This window comes from Rhinolophus hipposideros, assembly GCF_964194185.1.
Source record: "Rhinolophus hipposideros genome assembly, chromosome: 6".
Classification (NCBI taxonomy): Eukaryota; Metazoa; Chordata; class Mammalia; order Chiroptera; family Rhinolophidae; genus Rhinolophus; species Rhinolophus hipposideros.
Window position 1 is genome coordinate 53583131 of NC_138052.1, and position 24671 is coordinate 53607801.

The 24671-nt window shown below is 37.0% G+C and overlaps 1 protein-coding gene across 2 annotated transcripts; it reads left to right on the forward strand.

The window, feature by feature from the left end:
- The first annotated feature begins 715 nt into the window (after positions 1-715).
- Positions 716-24016, forward strand: PLEKHA3 (pleckstrin homology domain containing A3). Of its 2 annotated transcripts, none has more exons than XM_081052517.1 (8): positions 716-906; positions 5380-5496; positions 10431-10586; positions 12707-12843; positions 14331-14495; positions 17576-17619; positions 19135-19250; positions 22379-24016. In XM_081052517.1, exons 2-8 carry the CDS (start codon positions 5475-5477, stop codon positions 22504-22506), a joined length of 768 nt encoding a protein of 255 aa, XP_080908643.1. In that variant the 5' UTR covers positions 716-906; positions 5380-5474; the 3' UTR covers positions 22507-24016. The 2 variants fall into 2 exon arrangements, with proteins under 2 accessions (XP_080908643.1, XP_080908642.1); XM_081052516.1 differs by lacking the exon at positions 716-906 and adding an exon at positions 1263-1694.
- The last annotated feature ends 655 nt before the right edge of the window (positions 24017-24671 follow it).

A 24671-nucleotide genomic window follows, 5' to 3' on the forward strand; every position in this document is an offset into this window, starting at 1 on the left:
CATTTAATATTTTCAAATGTGGTTGCCCTCAGATAACTGAAAATGCGGAAAGTGGAGACCAAACTACTGAAAAGCAAAGGGGAGACTACTATAATTAAGAGAATTGGGCATTTTGTTCCAATCTCACAGCCAATACACAGTAGGGATTTGATTAAGTTCTGACACAAAGCCAGCTTTACCCCCTCAACATTTTAGAATGAAACACTTCCAAACACACAGAAAACTTGAATTTTTACTACCCCCTCATCATGGCCTTATACCTACCACTTGGATCATAGCAACACTTATTAACATTTGATTTATTACCTATCCGTCTATCCTCGTCTCTAGCAATCCATCAATTTATCTTATTTCCAAGCAAATACCCAGACTTCTTACCCAAACCAGAAAGGCTGAAGGCCTGGATTGGGTTCTGGAAGAGGAGGTGTTACTCTGCCTCAGTGATGCTAAGAAAAGCCACAGCACTGAGCTTGCTATATCTGCTTTGCGTAAAGCTTGCAAAAGTCCATAAATCTGAAAATTGTCAACTCTGTAAGATGATCGTTTCCAAACGGGATTATTAAACATCATAAAAGTTAGAGGAAAGCCCCCATTTTTAGAATAAAATAAACTCCAAAGTTCGGTTCCACGTGTTATATTCTAAATGCAGTTGTGACTGTCTAAGGTTGTTAGCCGGATGATGATTCCTTGGAGCCCCTAGCAATTCCTGGCCGGAGGCTTTTCAGTGGCACACTGCCTTCCTAAGAGATAATTTCTTGGATTCCCTGAAAGTGAGGAGGATACAAAGGAACATAAAGTCTTTTACTTTCTTGGGGTGGGGGTTGGGGGTGGGGTGAAACACCGGCAGGAACCTCAGCCTCCGTTATAGGACAACCCAGGAGGCCTAAGTCACCGCCCCCCGGACAGGTGCGCAGGGAGATAGTGCTCGGGTGGGTCCAGGGGCTGTGCGCGCAGCAGGGTCCCAGCCTGCCGGTTCTGGGCCGAGAGGCTTCGGCCCGGGGGAGGGACGGTCAGTCCGGGTCTCCGCAGCTGGGGGGCGGATGGGAGCCCCGGGGCCGCCGGTAGAGGGCCTGAGGGAAGATGAGAGTTGCCCAGCGCCCCGGCCGGGAGGCTGAGGGTGCCCCGCGCCGGCACGCCCTCCTCTTTCAGCCTCCAGCACCGCGGCGGGGCAGCAGGCCGCGCTGTCTCCTTCAGCCGCGCAGCCGGGGAGGGGTTTCCCGGGACAAGCCGGCCCCTTTCATCCAGGAAGTGAAAGCGACGTCGGGGTCAATGAAAACAAACGGGGAACCCGGGGGGAAGGAAGGCAGCGCGAGGAGGAGGGAGCTCCGGGGCGCGGGAGGCAGCTGCCGGGCCGCGGAAGCGCGAGCGCGAGGCCGGCCGCGGTTACACTTCTGTTGCCGCCGCCCCCGAGGCTCGCGGGGGAATGTCTGAGCCCGCGCCTCGCGGTCCTCGAGCTCCACGGGGCGGCCGCCGTTCCGGCCTCTAAGGGCCGCCACGTACCCACGGCGCGCGCGGGCTCAGGAAGACTTGGTGCCGGCTGGGGGCGCCCGGGGAGGGGCCCGGCGGGCCGGGCGGGGCTGCCCAGGCTCCGCGCTTCCCCCATCCCCGCGGCCCGCGCCACGCCAGGAGGATGCGCGGCGCCGGGCTGTGAAGCATGGAGGGCGTTCTGTACAAGTGGACCAACTATCTCACGGGTACGAGGGAGGGTTCGGGTGCTCGGAGGGTTCGGGGGCCGCGGGGACAGGGCTTGGGCGGGCTTCCGCGGCAAGTGTGCCGAGGAGGCAGGGCCGGGGCTCTGCGTCCCGCCGCGTGGCCTGCGGTGAGCCTCCCAGCCAGCGAATCGGCTCTGTTTGGCTCCTGGGCTTCATCTCTTTCTCTGCCCGGTTTTAGAGCCCGTCCGGCTTCGGCAGGGGACCGTTCAAGACGGCGCACCTTTCCGAAGGTGGGAGGTGCACCTGCCCGCTCCTTTGCCCGAGGAATAATACTTGGATTTCCCTTTGTAGCTTCCCGAACAATTCCCACTCTGCCTGGGTTGTCATCTCTGTCCTTCTTCACGCTTAATTCAGCATTTTGTTAATAACAGTTGTCGGGGTATAAGAGTGGCATGGACCCTTTGAAAATCAAGATTTAATTTTAAGAAGTCCTTTTTTTTTTTTATTTCCTTAGTAGTGCAGTTTATTTTGACAGTTCTCTTGTTGAAGTTGTTCCTAGACAACACTCTCTTAGGGGTTGGTTGTCATTGAGGTAGCCCTGTGCTTTGGAACTCAGTTGTGTGAGAAACGGAAGAAAGTGCAATGCACGGAAATGGAGTAGACAAGTCAATTTCAACCACGAAGGAAATGGGTTGGAAGGAAGAACTCCAAAGAGCTAGGTTTTTTTTTGTAGACATGAGACCAGCAGGGAAGGGCCCTTTTCCATGACACGAACAACCTGGTTTATTAAGAGTCTTAAATCTGAGTTCTAATCGCGTCTCTGCCGTCAACCAACGGTAAGGACCAGTGACCTCTTCTCTCAGGATCTCAATCTGATAAGACCAGGGTGATCATCTGGTATGCCCTGTAAGTGCCTTCCAATTCAGAATTCTATGATCTCACCAAATTAGAGGAAGGGGAATGGGTTTAAGAGAAGGTTAAATAGCAGTGGATTTCTTGGGCCACTATAATAGGCAAATCTTGACTTGCTGCCCACTTATTCACTCTGCCAAAAATATTGAACTCCTTAGTACTAATTGTAGGATACAGTCAACTTATGTACACCCGACCTTGTGCAAAATCTTCACATAAACACTTTGAGGCGTGAGCACTGAGCTACAGTTGTCTCTGTGTTTTTGATTAATTGCAATGCTAAAGCCAGATTTATAGCAGCAAATGCTTTGACATTTATGATGCACAGATGCTTTATTTTGTTCGCACTTGGATGCTAAACAATTTGTTTCTATAAATGATCTGTTTTAACAGGTAACATTTAAAAAAATAGGGGAATTTCTTTTGTTAAGCATTTTCATTTGGGCAATTGTGAGAACAGTTACACCATTTAGTTGAGATATTGTATTAACTTTAAGACAGTAGTTTCTATGCTTTGAGATGCAAATGTTTATAAGCACAGTGTCTTGGGAGGTCTTTTGAAGAAACCACTTATGCATAGCCCAGAGCAATGTAAGATTACTGAGATGAGTCATAATTTATTCCTGGATCGAAATACAGTCTTGGTGGCTTTCTTTCTCATCTCCTGTGGCACTGAGAGCACCAGCTGGTTGAATATTTAACCAAATGTGCTTAAGATTTTAGTCTTTGTAGAGCATTTAAGTTAACTGCTAGTATGCAATGTACAAGCTTGATGAAGTCTTTTTTTTGGAAAAATTCCATTTTTAAAATTTAAATTTGACTCAGTGGCATGCTGATTATTAATTTTAGTTCATCTTAGGACAGAACGATAAGCAGCTGTTCACACTAAGTGATCTGTAAGGAATCTTCCAGTTTGATGACAGTGTTCTTTGAGAATGTTTTGTAGAGAAGAAAGATTTCAATAACATTTGGTAGTTTGAGATAAAAATGTGCTTTTTAAAAAAAAATTATAAGGGAATATCTATGAGTCTTTTTCACAGATATGTGTTTTGTAACTGAATCAATTGGAGGTTGTTTTATTATTTCTTCAAAAAGGTGTGTAGAGATAATTAACAATCTTAGATTAATTAACCATGGTCACCTTTTTAGTTGCTACAAATTCTAAATGAATTATTTTGCTCAATATTTGTTTTAAAGAGAGATTGAATCACAATAACGCAGGCTTCAAAAATCAAACTGGACCTGGAGGAGTGTATTTTCACACACTGTTTATAATTTGTTTGCCAAGATGAATTAGTGTTTGGAAAGAATGTTTTCATCGTTTCTGTGCATGTTCAATACAATATAATCTCACGGATATACTGCATATCTATACTCTCATGGATAACATGTAGTATCTCACTCTTTTGGTATTTAGTCATTCATTCAATAAGTCACTTGAGAAATACATTTTTTTAGCACCTGTTATGTGCCATGCACCATTCTAGGTGTTAGGAATGCAGTGATGAATAAGATAATGTTCATGTATTAAAATAACTTACCTTTAAATTTGCTTGGCCTCATTGGGGAATATAGTGTTTCTTAAAAAGAATTTTCCAAGCGTCTGAAACTTGTCTGTGGATATCCATCTCTCTGAACTGTATTACGACATTCATTCCCTGCTAGCATTTAATCTTTTTGTGATGACTCAGCATTGTCATTTCAAAAATGTTACAGGTAAAGTGTTTTGGATTGGTAAATCCTGGGTCTGTGTCAGGATGTAAGAATGATTCCCTCATCTGTCACTGTCTTGGTACTATTTGGCCCTGGAAAAACAGAGTTGATTAATCATATAGTAGGCTGTGTCTAAAAGGATGAGGCCGAATTGTGATTTAATAATCACAGAAAGGACACAGACAGTCACACAGCTTCCAGCATGGCCACCGTGTTACTAATCAGTGAACTGTTGTAAATTAGTAGCGTACTCAATAAGATTTCAGGGAACACTGAGTTTGGCTTGCAAGAGCATTAACTGAGCTCTGAGGAAAGCCATCTTCCTCATCCCCAGTTCTGTTGTAGACACCAGTCTGTGATAGTTGCGCTCTAGTCACTGAATAAATACTAATTAAGTGAATGATTGCAGTTTCTAGCACTTCTGCCTGTGCAGAGCTGTGCAGCAGCAGAGCAAGGAGAGAGGGGTGGTTGGGAATCCATGCTCTAACTACAGGGTCTGCAGCTTCTGTGTAAGACTGGAACTCATTCGGTGCTCACTGTTGGAAGGGAGTTTGCTAGGAAACATTTATAAGAGAGGGGAAGGTCCCATTGCAGAATTAGAGGGCTGGGTGACACCAGAGAGGTTATCTTGTTCCATCCACTCACTTGAGAGACTGAGCGTTTTGATAGTTACTGAAATGAAAACATTTGTCCTAGGTTATCCAACTAAAGAATAGTAGTAGAGCTGGGGCTAGAACCTATGTCTTCTGTTGCATCGTAACCCAACTCTGTTCTCTTTTAGAAAAAGGGGGTAGTTATGTTGTATCCTATGTAGGACTGTTACTGAGGATGGGTCTTATGGGTTGTTAATGAGAATGTTGTCAGCCAGAATAAAGGTATTACTCCCCATATTTATGCTGATCGAGAGATTTCCCCAGAAATCTCTCCTGACAAAGTAGAGATGGATATAAGAACATTTTGGGCAAGGCTTGGTAATTTAAAAATTCATTGTCAGAATGTTATTTTAGAGCCAAGAATAACATGGATGGTAAGTTTTGAGTTCAGTTTTCTATGTGATGAAAGTAATTTCTTATTAATCTTTTGTTGTTTATGATCTTTGTAGGTTGGCAGCCTCGATGGTTTGTTTTAGATAATGGAATCTTGTCCTACTATGATTCACAAGATGACGTTTGCAAAGGGAGCAAAGGAAGTATAAAGATGGCAGTTTGTGAAATTAAAGGTGAGTGAATATACGGAGTGAGAGGAATTTGAAGTTAGGTAAGTAAAAGTGTTCTTCAGCATACCCCAAAAAGAGGAAAAAAAGCATTTCTAACCAAGTAAGGATCTTCTAATACCATTTATTTCCTTAGCACTCAGGAGTGTCACTTGCCATTGTTAAACACAGTTTTTGATATTTCTCTCTCTATAAATATACTTTGAGTTGAATTTCAAAGTATTAGTGCTAGTCTTCCAATTTGGACTTGAAACACGATTTCTGTGAATGCCACTTAAGAGTTCATGCTTAAATATTCTCTTTCATTCTCTTAGAAAAGTGTTAGAAAGTTTGGGAGCTGAACTCTACAGATGCTTTATAGGTTTTTCATAAAGTATGAAGTCAGAGTCATAAACTGGTTCTTTGCTGAATTGGAGATAAGCCCTTCTGGGTGATAGAGATGTTTTTTTTCTTTTTGGATGATCTTGAGAGTTTTGAGGAGTACTGGTCAGGAATATTGTAGGAAGGCCCCCTGTTGGATTCTGTCTTGTTCTTCACATGATGTAGACTGGGGTTACGGGTCTCAGTGAGGAAGGTCACAAAGGTAACGGCCATTTTCATTACAGCACATCAAGAATCCAGTTTCAACAAGACATAATTTCACTCGACTCTCGATGTTAACCTTGACCACCACTTGGCTGACGCAGTGTTTTGTCAGATTTCTAGACTGTAAAGTTACCCCCCTCCTCCCTTTCCATGCTGTGCACTTTCTGAATGGTAGAAATAAAGCAATAAGTCATGCTGTAATTTTCATGAAGGAAGGTTTCATGGACCCTTGATTCATTTGTACGCATGGTTGGGGTGTGTGGGATGGAGGTAGGTAGGTAGGAGAGATCAGGCAAAATGATAATGGAAAGTACTGAATTCTTCAGGGAGAATTGAAGAAAAAATTAAAGCTCTAGAGCAGTGAATATTAAACTCCTAGAGGGAGTCATGGCTATATAAATAAGATAAAGAAACTTCAGCCTGGTGTATTGTTACCTGCATGTTCCCTGAGATATATGATTTTTTTTTTTATTTGTATAAATCACACAAGAAAAGCACATTCAAAGCATGAGTTTTAGTGGTTTTTTTTTTTTAAAGTGATGGTTTTATCTTATTGGATTCTCTAGATTTGATTCCAAATGACATTTGAAAAAATCAGAAATCAAATTAGATTCAATGTTCAAAGATTTGCAAACCTTGCGGATTTTAAAAGACTGTTAGTGACAGAATTCTAAGGCAATTCTAAACATTTTTAAGTCATGGAATCATTTTTGTTACTGTTTTTTATTTAAAGTAGTCGTTTCTTTAAAGAATAACACACATAGAAAAGGCACAAATCTTAAGTATTCACTTTGAAGAATGTTTACAAAGTGAACACGCTTGTATAACTACCACCCACATCAAGAATTAAGATATTATTGGTATCCTACATGCTGGGATAGTATGCCTCCTAATCCCTCTAAAAGGTAACCATTAATCTGACTTTCATCACCATATATAAGTATTACCTGCTTTTGAACATTTTACAAGTGGAATAAATCTATGTATTTTCTTTTGTGTCTGGCTTCTTTCACTCAACAGTATGTTTATGAATTTCATCCATGTTCAGTCATTTTTTTGTAGTTTGTGTAATATATGTAGTATGTTCATTGTGTGACTATCCCACAATTTGGCTATCCATTCTAGTATTGATGCATGTTTTTTCCCCTCCATTTTGGTAATAAATAAATATAATAAATAAAGCTGCCATAAATGTCTTATATATTTGTTTTGTTACACATATACAGAGGGAGCCCAAAAAATGTACACACATTTTAAGAAAGGACAAAACTGTATTAAAATTGTAATACTCAATATATACCGATAACAAAAGATGAATATAAGTCATGTATATACATTTTTTTGACACCCCCGGTATATGAATTTTTGTTCAATATATACCTAGAACTACAGTGGAATTGCTGAATCAGCTTTAACAGATATTAAAGAAGAAATTATTCTTGACACTGGTTAAAATAATAAGGCAAACTGTTAGGTATAGGGACTACTGCAGTGGGGTTCTTAGTAGGGGAGAGAGATTGGGCTCAACTGTGAATATAACAAGGAAAAGTGAGAATTTATAGCCAAAGAAACAGAAGGAGAAATAGGTGGATGGAAAATTGCTAGGAGGAAACTTCAGGGCTAAAGGGGGATTCTGGTCAAACTAACCTAGCAGGATTCTTAAAGGCAGGCCAGGGTGATCAGATACTATAATACCTGGGGCATGGTAGGGGAGAGGAATTTGGTCAGATATCCAGGGCGATAAGATATTGAGAATGGGAAATTCTGACTAAACTGACTTGTCAGGATTCTTGCTAAAATTGGGCTCAGCAAGGACAGAGATGGAAGTCCAAGTTTGGGCCTAGTCAAGCAGAGGGCTCAGAGGAGCCTGACTGAAGTTTGATCAGGGAAAGAATCATTGTCACAGATAATACCAAACTGTTTACCAAAGTGGTTGTAGCGGTTTATTTTTCAACTAGCAGAGTATGACAGATGCTTTGCATCTTTGCCAAAACTTGGTTCATTTAAGATTTTGAATATTTCTAGTGTATAGTGGTATCTCATGGTGGTTTAAACTTGCATTTCTTTAATAACTAATGATTTTGAGGATTATTTTTCCAGATATTAATTAGCCATTTGGACATCTATTGAAGTCCCTTATCAATTTTTTAGCCTAATTTCTAAATTGGGCTATCTTTCACATTGATTTGTAGGAGTTCTTGATACAGTCTGAATGATTTTTTGTATCGCAAAGGTATCCTCCCACCCTATAGTTTGCATTTTCATTCTGTTAATGGTATTTTTTGATGAACACAAGTTCTTAATTTCAATAAAATCCAGTTTGTCGATTTTTTTTATTAGAACTTTTTGCATCCCACTTAAGAAATCTTCTGTTACCTTCTTGAATGTTAATTGCTTTACCCTTTATATTTAGGTCTATATTAGGTCTGTGTTTGGCTTAAAATTTATTTCTATATATAAATAAACATATAGGTTTCAGGGGTCGATTCATTTCCCCCCCCCATCTGGATATCCATTTGACTGAGCAGCACTTAATTGAAAAGAGTAACCTTTCACCTACACACTCACTGTAAGGACATCTTTGTCACAAAGCTATATGTGGGGGTCTTTTTCTAGACTGTCTTTTGTTATATGGGCCTGTTTTTCTATCTTTGTGCCAATATCACACAGTCTTAATTTCTTTAGTTTTATACTTTTTAGTATCAGATAGTCTAAGTCTTCTAACTTTGTTCTTTTTCAGGATTATCTTGGCTATTATTGGCCTTTTGCCTTTCCTTATACATTTTAAAATCTGCTTGTAAATTTCCACAAATATTTGCCAGAAATTTGATTGGAATTGCATTGAATCTATACATCAACTTGGGGAGGATTGTATTCTTGATAATATTGAGTCTTCTGATCCATTAGCGTGGTATATTCCTATATTCAATTAGGTCTGTAATTTCTCTCAGTAATGTGTTGCAGTTTTATGTGTAGGGATCTTGTCCATTTTTCCTAGGAACTTGGTCTTTTGGAAGCATTGTTGTTAAGTTTGTTGCCTTCTCAGGTGATTACTTTGGAGATTACAGCTCATGACTAATCCATAAATTATAGTATGTTTAAAAATGAGTCATTGTATTTTAGTTTTGTCTTAATAGAAACATCACTGGAAATTAGAGCATTGTTTTCTTTTAAGGTAGCTATTGGTGCTTTCACTAGTATTAGCAAGTAGCAAAAAAAAAGTTACTCTTGGAGCTTTGGGATTTCAGTAGTTTTTATCTTGGCCTAGAAATCTTTTGCACCCATCATTGGTCGTTTGTCCATTCATGAATATCATTACTTTTTTATACAACACAAGGCTCCATTTAGACCTGTCTCCTGATAGCCTCAGTACATTCTACTTTTTCATCTAGAATTTTCTCGTGCAGTTTTTCTGTTTCAGATTTAACCAAATCCTGCTATCATCTAATCCCTCTTCTTGAAGACTTTTTTATTTTCTGCGTTTTCTTAAGCTTTCTCTCATTATAATTCCACATGAAGTCTCTGTACCAAAGAGTTCAACATTTAGGTGTTTTGATTATTTTTAGTATGTCAGTTTGTTTTCTCTGTTAAATTCTCACCTCTATTAGAGCAAAGACTCCTTTGTGCTCCTGCTTTTATTTCCCCTGCTTCCCCAACTTCACTGCTATGAGTTGAGTAAAGCCTTATCGATTAATGACAATGTGACACAAATTTAGTCTTACAATAAAAATTTAGGACTGGCTGGCTCAGTGTAATTCTTGATTAGCTCTCTTTTGTCAGAGTATCAAGAGGTGGGGTGGTGTGTAGGAGAGGAGGAAGAGGATGGAGGGGAAGAGGAGAAGGTCTCCAAAATGCTCCTGCCTTACAGGTGATTATGATATGCGCATTAGTGGAGGACTATTTTCTAATGGAATGTGGCTGTAGTTATCTATGACTGTTCTTCGTCTACGTGCTCGGCACTGTCCTAGGCTTCAGAGATACCAAAGCACAGACTCTGCTTTTGAAGAAATCAGTGAAAACGGAGTGATACGTGTAATTATGCATGTTTATTTAAGGTGGAACAGTTAGCCCCAAAGGAGGGACTTCTTAGTTCTCACTTCTCAGTAGTTAATTTGTTACTGTTTTCTATTTTACATGCCATTACCACTTTGGTACATCTGCCAGCTAGCTTAGATGTGAGAATGGTGGTTTGGAAGGTGCCACTAGGTAGCCCCTTAGGGAGTAGCACTGCCTGCATCTTGAATCATGGTTGTTTGAGGTGTCTGAAACTTCTAGTACTATGTGAGAGTGCTGATTTCATTCTCCCTAACTTACTTAAGTCCATGACTGTATTTCTCCTTTGTGTATCATCCTAGTCCATTCAGCAGACAACACAAGAATGGAATTAATCATTCCAGGAGAACAGCATTTCTACATGAAGGCTGTGAATGCAGCTGAAAGACAGAGGTGGCTGGTTGCTCTGGGGAGCTCCAAAGCCTGTTTGACTGATACTAGGACGAAAAAAGAAAAAGGTAACTGCAGATTTTTCCGGTGTGGTGAGAATGTTTTCTTAAATATAAATGTACATTGTCATGTTCACTTACAGTAATCTATCCCAAAGAAATAATCAGAAATATAGAAAAAGGTTTACGTACGTAGGTGTTCATCATAGTGCAAAAAAATTGTAAACAATGCAAAGGTTTAAATTTAGGGGAATGGTTCAGTAAAAGATATAGTGCTTATTATGTAGCCAGTAAAATGTTTACATGGAATTTTAATGATGTGAGAAAATTCCCAAGGTTAAATAATTGAAAAAGCAAGACTCAAAACTATGTATGTATTCGTTGGACAGCTTAGGAAAGAGATACAAGAATTGATCAAGCTGTTACCTTTAGAAAGGGAATTTGTGGAGATTTACTTTTCACTATATACCCTTTGACTGTACCTTTTGACTTTATTGTGTACATATATTGCCAATTCAAAAGGACTAAATAAAAATCAAAAGCAAATAATTTATGGTATTAATTCAATTTTTTGCAGGTATAATGTGAAATAACAGTATTTAGATCTTGGTAGTAAGATTGCAGTTGGTTTTTCTTTTCTATATATTTTTTTGATTTTTCCAAAATTTTTCATATACTTTTATACTGATACTACTTTTGTAATTAAAAACAATAGAAATTATCTAAGTTAGTGAAAGCAACTAATTATGGGTATTGAAAAATGAAGGCTAAATGTTGAATTTGTAACAATTTTCAAATATATAAAAGAACATAATGGATAGAATGTGGCTAAGGGTAGGGTGAGAAGGAATGGATATTCATAATAGCCATAAGGTAGAAACAACCCGTATCTATAGACAGATGAATGGATAAACACAGTACAGTATATAAGTACAATGGAATATTATTCAGCCCTAAGAAGGAAGGAAATTCTGACACTTGCTAGAACATGGATGAATCTTGAAGATACAACTCTAACTGAAATAAGCCAGTCACAAAAGGACAAAGATTATATGATGCCACATAATATGGGGTACCTAAAGTAGTCAAACTCATAGAAACAGCAAGTACTGGCTTCCAGGGCCTAGGAGAGGGGAGAAGGAGGAGTTAGTGTTTAATGTGTACAAAGTTTGAGTTGGGGAAGAAAAAAAAGTTCCGGAAATGGACAGTAGTAATAATGGTTGTATGATAACATAAATGTACTTAATACCACCGAACTGTATACTTCAAAATGGTTAAAATGGTAATATATTTTACTGTGGTTAAAAAGAAGGAATGGACTTAAATGTGGGTAGAAATTAATTTTAGTTTGGTTAGATGGCCAGGTAGAGCTGCTTTGGTCAACTCTGACTAGGGTGGCTGTGTGGCTAGTACCACAGCCGTGCCACTGGCTCAGGGAAGATGGAGAAACACCAGGATCTGCTGTGTAGTTTTTTCTCTTCCTTCTCCTGCTTACACCTCTAGTGTAGAAGGTATTGGCAAGTGAGTTGCTGAGATCATGGCTGGATGTTTAGTCTGTCTGGAGATCTTGAAGAAAAGAAAGTAAGCTCTTAATTAAAAAAATTCTGAAAATGAAGCTATGAAAGGAACAGAAGAAAATAAATGAATATTTATATGCAATAGTTTTCACTACATATAAATTAAAAACTTCTATTTTCCAAAATATACAATAAAGAAAACTGAAAGAGAACTGACATATCTTGAAATGTATTCACAGTGTGTAGGACAAATGAAAGATTGCTAAATTTAGTATATAAGAACTTTGGTAAATTGTCAATCTATATATTATTATTAAGAGAAAACTCAAACATGAGAACTGGAAAAATGTGTTAAGGACAAGAAAGTCCAATTCACAAAAGACGAAATACAAGTGCTTTTCAAATGAAAAATGAGTAATGGAAATATCAGTGGTCATCACTCTGCCTGTGGAGATTAATCTATTCAAACTTCATGTCAGACATATGACTGCCAATTTTTTTCTATTTATCTGAAGAGAAGGTGTTTTCTTAGGGCCCTTGTATCCTATTTCCAAGGTCTCACACCTCTTAAGCTATACGTGTTTATATATTTTTAAAACATTATTCCATGTGTTGTTTTGCCCCCAAAATATGAAAATGATCTAACTGAATGGTTATGTATGTTTCTTTCAGAAATAAATGAAACCAGTGAATCTCTAAAAACCAAAATGTCTGAACTTCGCCTCTACTGTGACCTCCTAATGCAGCAAGTTCATACAATCCAAGAATTTGTTCACCATGATGAGAATCATTCATCTCCCAGCATAGAGGTATAACAAAGATGATCCTTTGTGTCTGGTTAGGCTTTACTGTACACTGGTGGATGAGGTTCTTCCTATAAGATGACAGGGAAGCATTTTCAAAATGAGTTTATTTTCAGCTGTTTTGAGCTCTCTCTACTGTAGACTCTCTGGAAATCTGTAAGTTCTTGTAGCACATTTCTCTAGGGAACAAAGGCCTGTCTTTGCAGCCAGTTGTTAATTAGGTGGTTGGAGTAGGGACGAAACATTCCAGGGTTTGTTTTCCAGGATGACTACTCAAATTCATTGGACAACAGCTATTCTCTTTCTTGTGTAATAAAGTTGTAGCTTAATTACTGAGAGGTCATAACTTAGCTTTATGAAATAACTTAAAAGTAATATTCTCAGAACAGTGATCTAGGAATCAAAACTAAGATTTGTAGGACCTGGCTATGGATTAGGCTTATTCTTTCTGATAAAGTAGGACCAATGAGCCCTCTGCTGTCCAGCTGAAAGGCCAGCATGGTGCCCAGGCCCCTTTTGCTGAACGTGGGAGAAGTGGGACAAGAAATCTTACCTCTCCTGTGGTCTTCTCCTGTTGGGGAGGAATCTTGTGTGAGGTAGGTCACGTTTGGTTGTAGGTACATTAAACCCTAAGGCCACATACTGTATCACCACAAGCTCTCTGGAGGTAGGTGCCCTCACATTTGCTCCAGCAGCTCAGGGAGAGTATCAAGGACCCAGGCTTCTTCCACGTTTCCACTCTGCTATTCTTGCTGTGTTGGGTTCTTTCCTCCTCATACCCAATGAGTCAAGGTGACTGCCAAAGCCACACATAGGCAGGAAGCAGTGGGGTAGCCAGGATGGAGAGAGGCTACCTCAAGTTGCTGTCCTTAGCTTTTATCGTGGAACAAAAATCCCAGAAACTTCCCAGCAGACTACTCATCTTTTTTGTCTGGGTCAATGGAAACTAGGACAAATGAGTACTTGATAGAGGGTCATGGAATAGCCATGACTGGATTAAACCAGTCTGTATTCATCACCCAAGGTCAAGGTACTTTCCTGTCATTTAAAAAATAAAATGGAGTTTTTATTCTACCAAGAAAGAAATGGGAGACTGGGCCTGGGGTAGATGTGGATTGTGCCTGCCACTAAGTAACTCTACAGGTGTTTCACCTCTGTGATCACCTTTGGAATTCTGATAGTTAGAAAATTACCATTTAGGTTAGGTTTGTCAAAGATAAGTTTTATACACAGTTTTGCAATATATTTGGTTTAAATGCAAAACTTATTTTTTTTTGGAATCTAGTTTCATACATTGTTTACCTGAGAGACATAATTCTTATTCATGTGTTGCTTTAATTTTCTAAGGTAGTGTATTTTAAATAGATTTGAATATAACCTAGTAAGGGGTCCCGTCCGTTGGAGATAGTGTTTCACTACTTGATTATAAGGTGGTGAATGATTCCATATAGCTGTGTGTGAGTCTGTTCAATTCTTTGTGTGTAATTTTTCAGAACATGAATGAAGCCTCTTCTCTACTTAGCGCCACATGTAATACATTCATCACAACGCTTGAAGAATGTGTGAAGATAGCGAATGCCAAGTTTAAACCTGAGATGTTTCAGCTGTCTCATCCGGATCCCTTAGTTTCTCCTGTGTCACCTTCTCCTGTTCAAATGGTTGGAACAACTTGTTTTTCTTCCAGTAATATTACATGTTTCTTTTTGTTGTTGTTTTGTTTTTATTTTTTAAGGGTAGAATATGGCAGTGGAAGGGAAATAGTCAACAGGTTGAATGAATTTGTTTTGCATGTACTCATGTTCTGTATTGGAGCCTCTCATCTGGTACACTCAGCATGTGTCAGGGTCCTGATACCCTCCCTTCAGAGGGGCTGTGCCATTTACCCGTGTGCCAGGAAAATATAATTTTCCATGGGTGCCATGACATAATAAAGGTTGGGGAGAACTGTTCTATTTGGTGAAAATGTCACAATGGAGTAATGTTTTACCCACGATGGGATAAAATAAGCAAATATTTACGGAAGTTGTAAGGGATTTGAAACGTCATGTTACAGAGGAAACAGTATTTTGTAGTCCGCATGTGGATTTGAACCCTCCCTGTAGGCAAGTTTTTTAATCTCTCTGGACCTCATTTTTTTCCTATAAAATCAAGTCTTCTACCTCAGAGGGTCATTCAAAGGATCTGGCCTGTTTAAATGTTAGGTGCTTAATGTTACTTTCTTACTTTCTGATCACTGAACAAGTATTCTTTTTTGCAGGTTGGAGGGGTGAGGGGAGAGGGTAGCAGATTTGTTGTCCTTTTCAAGCTAATAAACTTACTCTAGCATTCTGTGTGGGGAACTCTGAGGTGAGATAAGGTTTTATGAGACTTTACATTTTTTTCATCAAGCTGTTTTCAGGAGCTCTTCCATAGGAGAAAGAATGCCACCTGGCTGCTATTCTAAGCAGTTACTGAAAATGTATTTGTTAGAAGAAAGAAAGGGTACAGCTCATTCCTAGGTTCTCATACCCACCCCAGCAAATTTAGTTGTAAGAGATTTAGTAAACATTATGACCTAAATTTATATTTAGATTATTATTTTTTAATCAATGTATGGTTGACTGAGATAAGTGTACCACGAAAATGAGGTTTATGGCCAAATTAGTTTGGGAAGTGCTAGGTTAACTTAAACAAATTCTCTGCCATCTCTGTTACACCTCTGTAATGCTAAAGTATATTATGAATCTCTGAGAAGGAGATGTGGTGTGCAGCGTTTCTGAAATTTATTTGACTTTTAAACCCTTTTTGTTTATTTTTTATTTATTATTATTATTATTATTTTTTTTAATAATGTTATTCTTCCTCTTCTTTTTTTTTTTTTAGATTTAATTGGGGAAGGGGAACAGGACTTTATTGGGGAACAGTGTGTACTTCCAGGACTTTTTTCCAAGTCAAGTTGTTGTTCTTTCAATCTTAGTTGTGGAGGGCGCAGCTCAGCTCCACGTCCAGTTGCCATTGCTAATTGCCAGGGGTGCAGCCCCCCCTCCCTTGCTGGAATCGAGGAATTGAACTGGCAGCCTTGTGGTTGAGAGCCCACTGGCCCATGTGGGAATCGAACCAGCGGCCTGGAGTTAGGAGCATGGAGCTCTAACTGCCTGAGCCACCAGGACGGCCCTATTTTTTATTTTTTAACATCTCACAGGATGTGGTGTTCAATAGAACACAGTTTGACAATGTTGCTCTTTAGAACAATTGTAGACATACTGTGAAATGTTAAATAATACATATAGCTGGGGGAAAGAAGATTTGTTGGGATGGATATATAATACTATGTTCCTGAGACTGATGTGCAAGGGTTACACTGGTTTTTTTTTAAAGGTATGCTTTATAGAGTCAAATACAATAAAAATACAAATCTGCCTTGTTTTTGCATTGAATTTATGAGGAAAATGCCTTCTGTTACAAATGCTCTAGAGTCCAGAGAGGTCATATATGTGTTTTATATATAAGAAACAATAATAACTGTCACTTTAAAACCTTTTCTCAGTATAAACATTATAGGAAATCCAATAACTTAATCTAAGAAATATTAGAGGCTGCTTATTTTTCCTCGCTATGCCATTTTCCTTTGTACGTAAAGCAAAAATTGTGGCTTATGGTAATTAGTTCTGGAGACAAATAACATGGAAAGTAAGGTTAGACAGCCTTCATAGGAAAATCCTTTTTTAAAAACAAATAACGAGTAAATGAAAAATAAAGCCGAAACATTTGAGAATTCCAAAATTAACTTGATCGTTATAAACATTTTATATAGTTATTTTCATTGTGTCCCACTTAAAATTAACTTGCATTCAATTATATTTCAAATCATCATAGAAGTTCAAACAACAGTAATTTTGATCCACAGATTGAGTGATAATTGTAGCAGGGATGTCCCTGAACTACAAATTAGCTGGATCATAACTGTTAATGTTTCAACTGGGGTTTCTCAGAACAACTGGTAGCTCTTGTTACAAATGTGGAAAGCATTTACATAATACAAACGTTAGACTTGCACTTGTAAGAATCTTGACCCCTGTATATAAAAGCAACCATCCTTAGCCATTAGTATGTGCTTTTTCTACTACCGTGTTAAATATTGATAATCTGTTTTACTTACTGGCTCTTTTTATTTTTTTGGTGAATTAGTTGGATCTTCTAAATTATGTTTAATATTTGTCATATTTATTAATGTTCTTAATCAAATTTTACTTATATTTTAAATATATATTTTAGAAGTCTATTTGAGGTGCAGGATTCTTCTTCCGAGTTCTTTAAAGACTTGAATTATTCGTGCCATCTTCCGTGAAAACCACACTTTAGAGCATCTGTGTAACAGTTACCTGAATAATGAATGGTAAAGAGAAGCTTTGCTACCAGACTCTGTTCCTGCCCTGAGAGAGACAGAGTGAGAGAGAGAGAGAGAGAGAGAGAGAGAGAGAGACAGAGAGAGACAGAGAGAGAGAGAGACAGAGAGACAGAGAGAGACAGAGACAGAGACAGAGAGAGAGACAGAGAGAGAGGTTTTCGATACGTTGTTGAGAAAGATTCCAATTAATGGTTATTAGGGAGAAAGCTTGACATTGTGCTAATGTTACTTGAGTCTAAAAAATAAGTTTTTGGGCCAGCATTTTTTCTCTGAATAAAGATAATAGTATTCTAGAACTGCTTTATTCTACTTGACATATGAATTGTGCTCATTTTCTTTTTAAATTTCTAGATGAAGCGTTCTGTCAGCCACCCTGGTTCTTGCAGTTCAGAGAGGTAAAATGACCTTTTATTTTGACCAAGTTTCTCAAAATTATATCTACTTTTTTGGGGCCTTTAACATAAATTGGTGTGGAATATAAACTTGGTAAGGGCAGAGTCTGTTTCTGATTTGCTTAGCATTTTTATCTCTTAGTGCTTAGTATGGGGCCTGGCCCCAGTAGGTAGTCAATAAAGAAAAAGCTGAGTGAATAAATTAAGCACCTTGCCACCTATTGTACCTTTTTTAGATGTTTGAAATTATATCAAATGATGGTAAATAGAAATCTATTTTTGATGTATCAAGGCTCCAAAGCTTAGGCTTATTTTACTACAGCTTTTTATAGCATCATATATTCATACTGAGCTATTGTTTTATTAGAAGCTAAAGATCTCATTGAAAAAAGAGAAAAAAACAATTGATATTTTAAAGTGTGTATTCATAGTAATAGAATTTACCTTCTGGATAGATCTTGCTATTATTATCTCAGGCTATTAAAGTATTCTTGATCTTGGTAGGTGATATTCTTTTAAGTTGCTGTGGTTTTCTTATTTGGTTCATTGGAAAGTGATGAACTTATAGTGACATTAGTATTTATTTCTTTACATTAAGAATAAGTGCTAACTGAGCCCTAACTGTGTTGTGACCTTTTTTCTCCCTCTGGTGATTATGCAATCTTGGATTGAACTATCGTGTGCTCAGAGTAGTCCAGTAATGTTATGTATCCAATCCTATCACTGAATGAAGAGTTCACCAGCTAAATTTTCCAGAAAAATAGAAGCTTGATCCCTTTGATAAAATTTTATTTTTATGATAAAAATTTTTCTGCTCTGTGTTTTATTCTTTCTGCCTTATTAAATACAATATAATAAGAATTCAAAAATTTTACTTTCTTCTTGATGAATCAAGGTTGTCATTAAGAACATTGATGTTGGATTTTCATACAATCGTAGCCAAGATGCTGTTGAGTGATGGTGATTAGTTTCTATGTTGAATTTTTTAGATTGATTTTTCTAGTTTTCTGATTTTCTAGACTGATTTTTAAAATAGTTTTTGAAAACTATTTTTCCAAAAATAGTTTTGCCATCTTTATCTGTCTTGCTGCTCTCAGAAGTTGACCTCTAGCATATTCCCAAACTACCTGCCTATCCCCTTCACTGGGCTGTTTTCACAGCTAGATATGTGCAGTTGTGAAATTGGTAACTTTCAGTTCTCAAACATTTGTTAACCATCTGATGTGTCTACTGTCTAGCTAGATCCTCCTCTATGAAAGAAATTGCTTCTTCTTTATTGCACCCTTTTTCCATTTAGTTTGGTTCAGAGGCCATAGTCTCCAGGTTACCAGCTAGATTCTAAACGATTTGACATACTTGTGGCTTGACCTCTGAACAAGTAGAATATTACTAAAATATTTGGGCATAAAAATAGTTCCTCTCTCAGTTAAAGAGAAGTAATTTAAAACTCCGGATAAGTTGAGGGTATTTTCATTTGTTTAAGGCCATACAATTTAATGTTTTTAATTTAATTTTCAGGAGTAGCCACTCTATGAAAGAACCAGTGTCTACACTTCACCGACTCTCCCAGCGACGCCGAAGAACCTACTCAGATACAGACTCTTGTAATGATATCCCTCTTGAAGACCCAGATAGTAAGTGAGAGAGGTCTGGCTCTCTCTTTGGCCTATTCCGCAAAATTGCTGAAATGAAGGATACTGACAAGTGAACTTCTGTACTTGATCTTTGGATTAATTCCTTAATTTGGAGCTAAGCAAACAGTACATAATCAACAGAAGCTCATTTATCCTCTTACAGACACCTTGTTATTAACAAAGAAGTGCTGAATGTCTCTTTGTAAATAGTGTATCTCAGGCATATATTTAATACCAAAATCTTTACTCCCATTACATTTTAGTATTCACTTAATAATTTTCTACTCCCACTACGTTTACATTTAAAAACATTTTAGAAGAAAAAATAAATTGTGGGTAGGGAAGTTCTGAATTCTAAGAAAAAAATAAGAAACAAGAAAATGAAAAATAAAGGCAAGTTCTAGGTTCAAAGAAACAAAATCAGCATTGTTATTTAAATAATTTGAAATGGCCAAGGAAGATCATTTTTTCTGGGGGTGATAGTGAATTATAGTATCCAGTTAGACAGTTGAGACCATGATTTCCAGGGAACAGAAATATGGTCTTATTATTACAACTGTTGCTTTTCAAAGTCTTCACTATTGCCCATGAAGTATGTGGGATAGAAATTACATACAGTTCTGAATTAAGTAACAGATTGTGTTCCAAGAGTTTATTTATAAGTCAGTTGTGTGCAACACAGATTTTATTTCCCTTATGGAAACGACATGACAAATGGTTAGATTATTTTGGTTGCCTAGAAGATCCCAGCTAATTCATAGTCTGACTAACGTGGGACAGAACAGTGGTGTTGGATTTCTAGTGTTTGAATATATTGAGAACATTAAGATAGAGTTGTTTTACTTACGAGATTACACAGCTTTATTTAGAGGAGAATGTAGAGTTCATGAAGATCATGGAGATTTTAAAAAGGACTGCTTGCCATTTTCAGATCTTTAGAAGTTGATGATATCTTTTTTTATGCCCATTTTTATTACAGAACCAATAACCTATTCATTGATATAGAGCATTACTCTGTCCTCATTACCATTTTGAATTTAAGTTGGGACAATGGGTAAAGAAATGAAGAAAGAAAAGGGGTGAGGGTGGAAAGGGGAAGGAAGAAACAAACTTTACTGGGCCAATTTAGTGCAATTTGGAAGAGATAAGGAAAGAGAAAGAGGGTTAAAGAGGTTAGGTATGGGGGGAAACTGTTAACCTGAGGCAGGTATTTTATACATTCTAATTTACCTTATTCTTTTGGCCTTTTACACATGACCCTTAATCCAGAGCTCAGGAAAGAGTTCTGTCTGCTGCCTTGTACTTGTCCTAGATGCCACTTCTTTTTTCCTTTAAGGAGAACATTTTTTTTTTAATTAGTTTCAGGTGTACAAAACAATGTAATAGTTAGACATTTATACTCCTCACAAAGTGATAACCTCCCTCCTCCAATCTATTACCCCTGTGACATCGTATATAGCTGTTACAGTTTCACTGACTCTATTTCCTATGCTGTACTCCACATCCTGTGACCATATATATATATATATATATATATATATATATATATATGTATATGAAATTATAGTTGACATTCATTATTATTCAGCTTCAGCTTCAGGTGTACACTGCAGTGATCAGGCATCTACACCGTCCATGAAATGGTCTCCCTAATAAGACAGGTGCCCATCTGACACCCTACAAAATCTTTACAACATTATTGATATTCTCCAAACTGTCTTTCATATTCTCCGTGGCAATCTTGTGACTGTTAATTTGTAGTTCCTAATCTCTTTACCTTCCTCCCATCCCCATCCCCTCCCATATAGCAACCATCAGTTTTTTCTCTATATTTCTGAGACTATTTCTGTTTAGTTTGCTCATTTATTCTGTTCTTTAGATTACACATATAAGTGAGATCACACAGTATTTGCCTTTCTCCATCTGACGTATTTCACTTAGCATGATGTTCTCTGGATCCGTAAGGGGAACATTTTCATTTATGGTAGCTAAATTAATTTTTTTTTAAATCGAGCCATTTTCCTTAGCTCTCTTCTGTTTTACGCACTGTCGTCTTGAATTTTTGAAGACAGTTTTCACATAAGATGTAAGTGTAAAATGCCTATTTCTTTTAGTATTCCCCAATTTAGCTGTTAAGGCATGTAACAAAATTAGTCATACATACGTGCAATCACACCCACACACTTACACACATATGTATACATATTTATATACATACAAATATCTTAATACTGTAGAACTTTTAAAATTGACAACCGTAGGCTAGGTCAGAATTTTCATCCTTAGATTACCTTCTGCTTATTCTCAAGTTTAGTGTCTCAATTAGTTGACAGCCAAGACTGAATCAGTGCTATTTCTTAGAAAGTATGTGTTTTGCAATTGAAAATCTTAGTTGAAAGTCTTTATCCCAAAATATTCTTTTCCTTGACAGATACAGCTGCTCCAATTTTTTATTAACTAGGCTTTAAAAATATATAAAAATAGTAAATGTTCATGTTAAGTTCAGATATATACCTATGAAAGTGCAACTGCCTTGGAACAGGAGCATGCCAATGTGTTCAGCTGTGTTCACTTGTTCCTACAGTGATAGTTTTGTGAGTGGCATTCCAAATGGAAATATGGGATGTTTCGGTGTGAGGTACCTTGACAGCTTTGTTCAGAAAGTCTAGTGATGAAAAGAGCAAGACCTGAACTAGTCCTAGTCCTGTTACAAATTGTGTGATCTTGCATTAGGCATGTGATCTTTTTTGGGTCTTGCTTTCTTTGTATAGAAAGCAAGGAGGATACTAAATAGCATTAAAATAATGAGGCTGAAAGAGCAATAGGTAATTATGAAAGACTAAATTCAATTCAGCAAATATTTATTGACTCCCATTATTTGCCAACCATGGTTCTAGCAATGAACAAAATATTTCTACTTTAGGTAGTTTCATATTTTATCTCATAAACGGAAGTTTCTCCTTATGACCGCCAGTAGTAGAAAAGTTAGTTTTCTTTCCTATCAACAAACAATCAAAAATTAGCTGGAAGCTAAAGGAATTTCATGTCTCTGAATAGGAAACTTAAAATGTTCTTTGAACATAGGATTGGAGTTAATATTGATAGGATGTTTAACCTTTTCTTAATAGGACCTGTTCACTGTTCAAGAAATACACTTAATGGAGATTTGGCGTCAGCAACCATTCCTGAAGAAAGTAGATTTATGGCCAAAAAAAAATCTGAATTGGAAGATCCTCTTCCATCCTTCTCTTCCTGAGGAAACAGAAGTGTCCAACTTCCTCTAAGTATTGCTATGCAAAAGCTGCTGTAATTAAACTATGTTATAGGGAGTAGTTTTTCCCTTACGATTTCTCTGCACTTTATAAAATATTGTAAAACAAACAAAAAAAACCCCCACATACCTTTGAAGTGTATTTTATCTTTATATAGTTTATTTGCAAGAGTATTTTCCTAATAACTTCACAGTATGAATGTGCATCTTTTTTTCTTTTTAAACAAATGATGGTGTAACATTTTGACATCCATAAGAATAAATGTAGATATTTTTCTAAAAAACTGTGAGGGACTGATGGCTTATTCAGTGTGTATTGTAGCTTATAAACATGAAATCTTATAAACAAGGTTTCAGTTTGACAAAAGTGTGACATATGTAACTTGTGCCATGGACCAAATGGTCACTTTACCCCAGCTGAAAATGAGTTACAAGAGCAGCTTGATGGTGATTGTACTGTATTCCTTTAAGCAAAAAGGAAACATTTATATTCTAAATATTTTTAGCCCAAGTACCATGACATTGAGGATTTTTTACAAACCAGACTATACTGTCCTTCATATGTGAAGTTGACACTACTGATTTGTCAATACCAAATGTTGGATTAAAGTATTTAATTTTTATTTATTTATTTTTCTGTTGCATCAAAAAATGACCTACCAAATTTAAGATGTGTATACATTGTTATTTACACTGTTCTAGAAAAGAGATTAATACTGTAGTGACCTTGCTCACTTCTACCAGAGAAATAAATGACTGTCAATGGAAGAGGATTTTAGTGACTTTTTTCCCCTAAAATAGACATTAAGCTGCTGTTGTAAGGTATTATTAATGTTTGCAGCTCTTTAGAATATCTAGAGACATTTTTTATTTATGACTATTTATACAAGAAAGGATTTCTGTTAAGGTGACTGCTTTATATCACTCAAGAATGGCATTATTTAATTAAAGAACAAATAGCATATTTTGGTAGTGCTTGTCCATACTTATTGTCAGTGTTTGCCTTGTAAACTGTTTTTTTAAATTCACTTTGGCGTGACAGTTTTGTCCAAGGTCCTGGATAAGGAGCACTTTAAAACAAATTGGTTTGGTATTTTTAAGTTAATCGTGTTTAATAAATATGTGGTTTTTGCATTCAAACTCAACATATAATACATTGTATTTTTTACATTTATTGGTATTCTGTCTAATCTTTATTAAGTGCTAATAGTATTCTTTATTGCTTTGATTTTGTTTGTATATTCAGACCTCATAGTGAATACACAAATGAGGCATAGTTTTAGTTTTGTTGCCTATGCGCTTAGAATAGTGTGGCCTATTTCACTTTAATTTTCTCTTGTAATTTTATGTGGGAATTTTTTTTAAGAGTCAATATTGGTATTTACTAAAATAAATCTAATAATAAGCTTTGTCTCTTAAGTTTAAAATGGACATATACAATCTGTAATCATTAATATGCATTTAGATAAACTGTATGCTACTTAAAGAAATTGTGATTTTTAAATAGCACACAGGTCATTAGACTATATTCAGTGGAATCTTTTTCATATGTTGTACTTCATATGTCTAATTTGAGAAAAAAGTTTGATAACATAGTAAGTAGTCATATTGAGTGAGTAATCATATTTTTTGCCTCTTTTTTTTTTTTTTTTTTTTTTTTTTTTTTTTTTTTGTGGTAGTAAGAACTTGAATAAGTGATAAGACCATGAAGGTCAAGGTGCTACTGATAAGTTTTTCTGGTAGTGTTGGGTTTTTTTAACTGATAGGTTTATAATGGAAACACTATAACAAGGTTTTGAACTCATAGAAAATCTATTCTATTGCTTTATTCAAAAAGCTAAGTTCCTGAACATTTTTTTACAAATATTTTTTAAAGCAAAATGGAATCATTTCTGGTTCATATCATTTTTCCCCTCTTGAAACAGGTGCTTTGAACAGGTCTGCTATATTCCTAAGTATGGAGCCACTTTTTTTCCCTTAGGAACCAATGTATTTATGAAATCATTTTTTTGAGGGGATATAAACGTATCTTGAATTACATCTAGGTTTTGATCTGTGAATGGGTTGCATGAAGCAACCTATAAAGCTTTGGGGAAACTTGCATTTTGAGGAACCCTTTCAAATGTGCTTGACTTTTATGAATTTTAAGA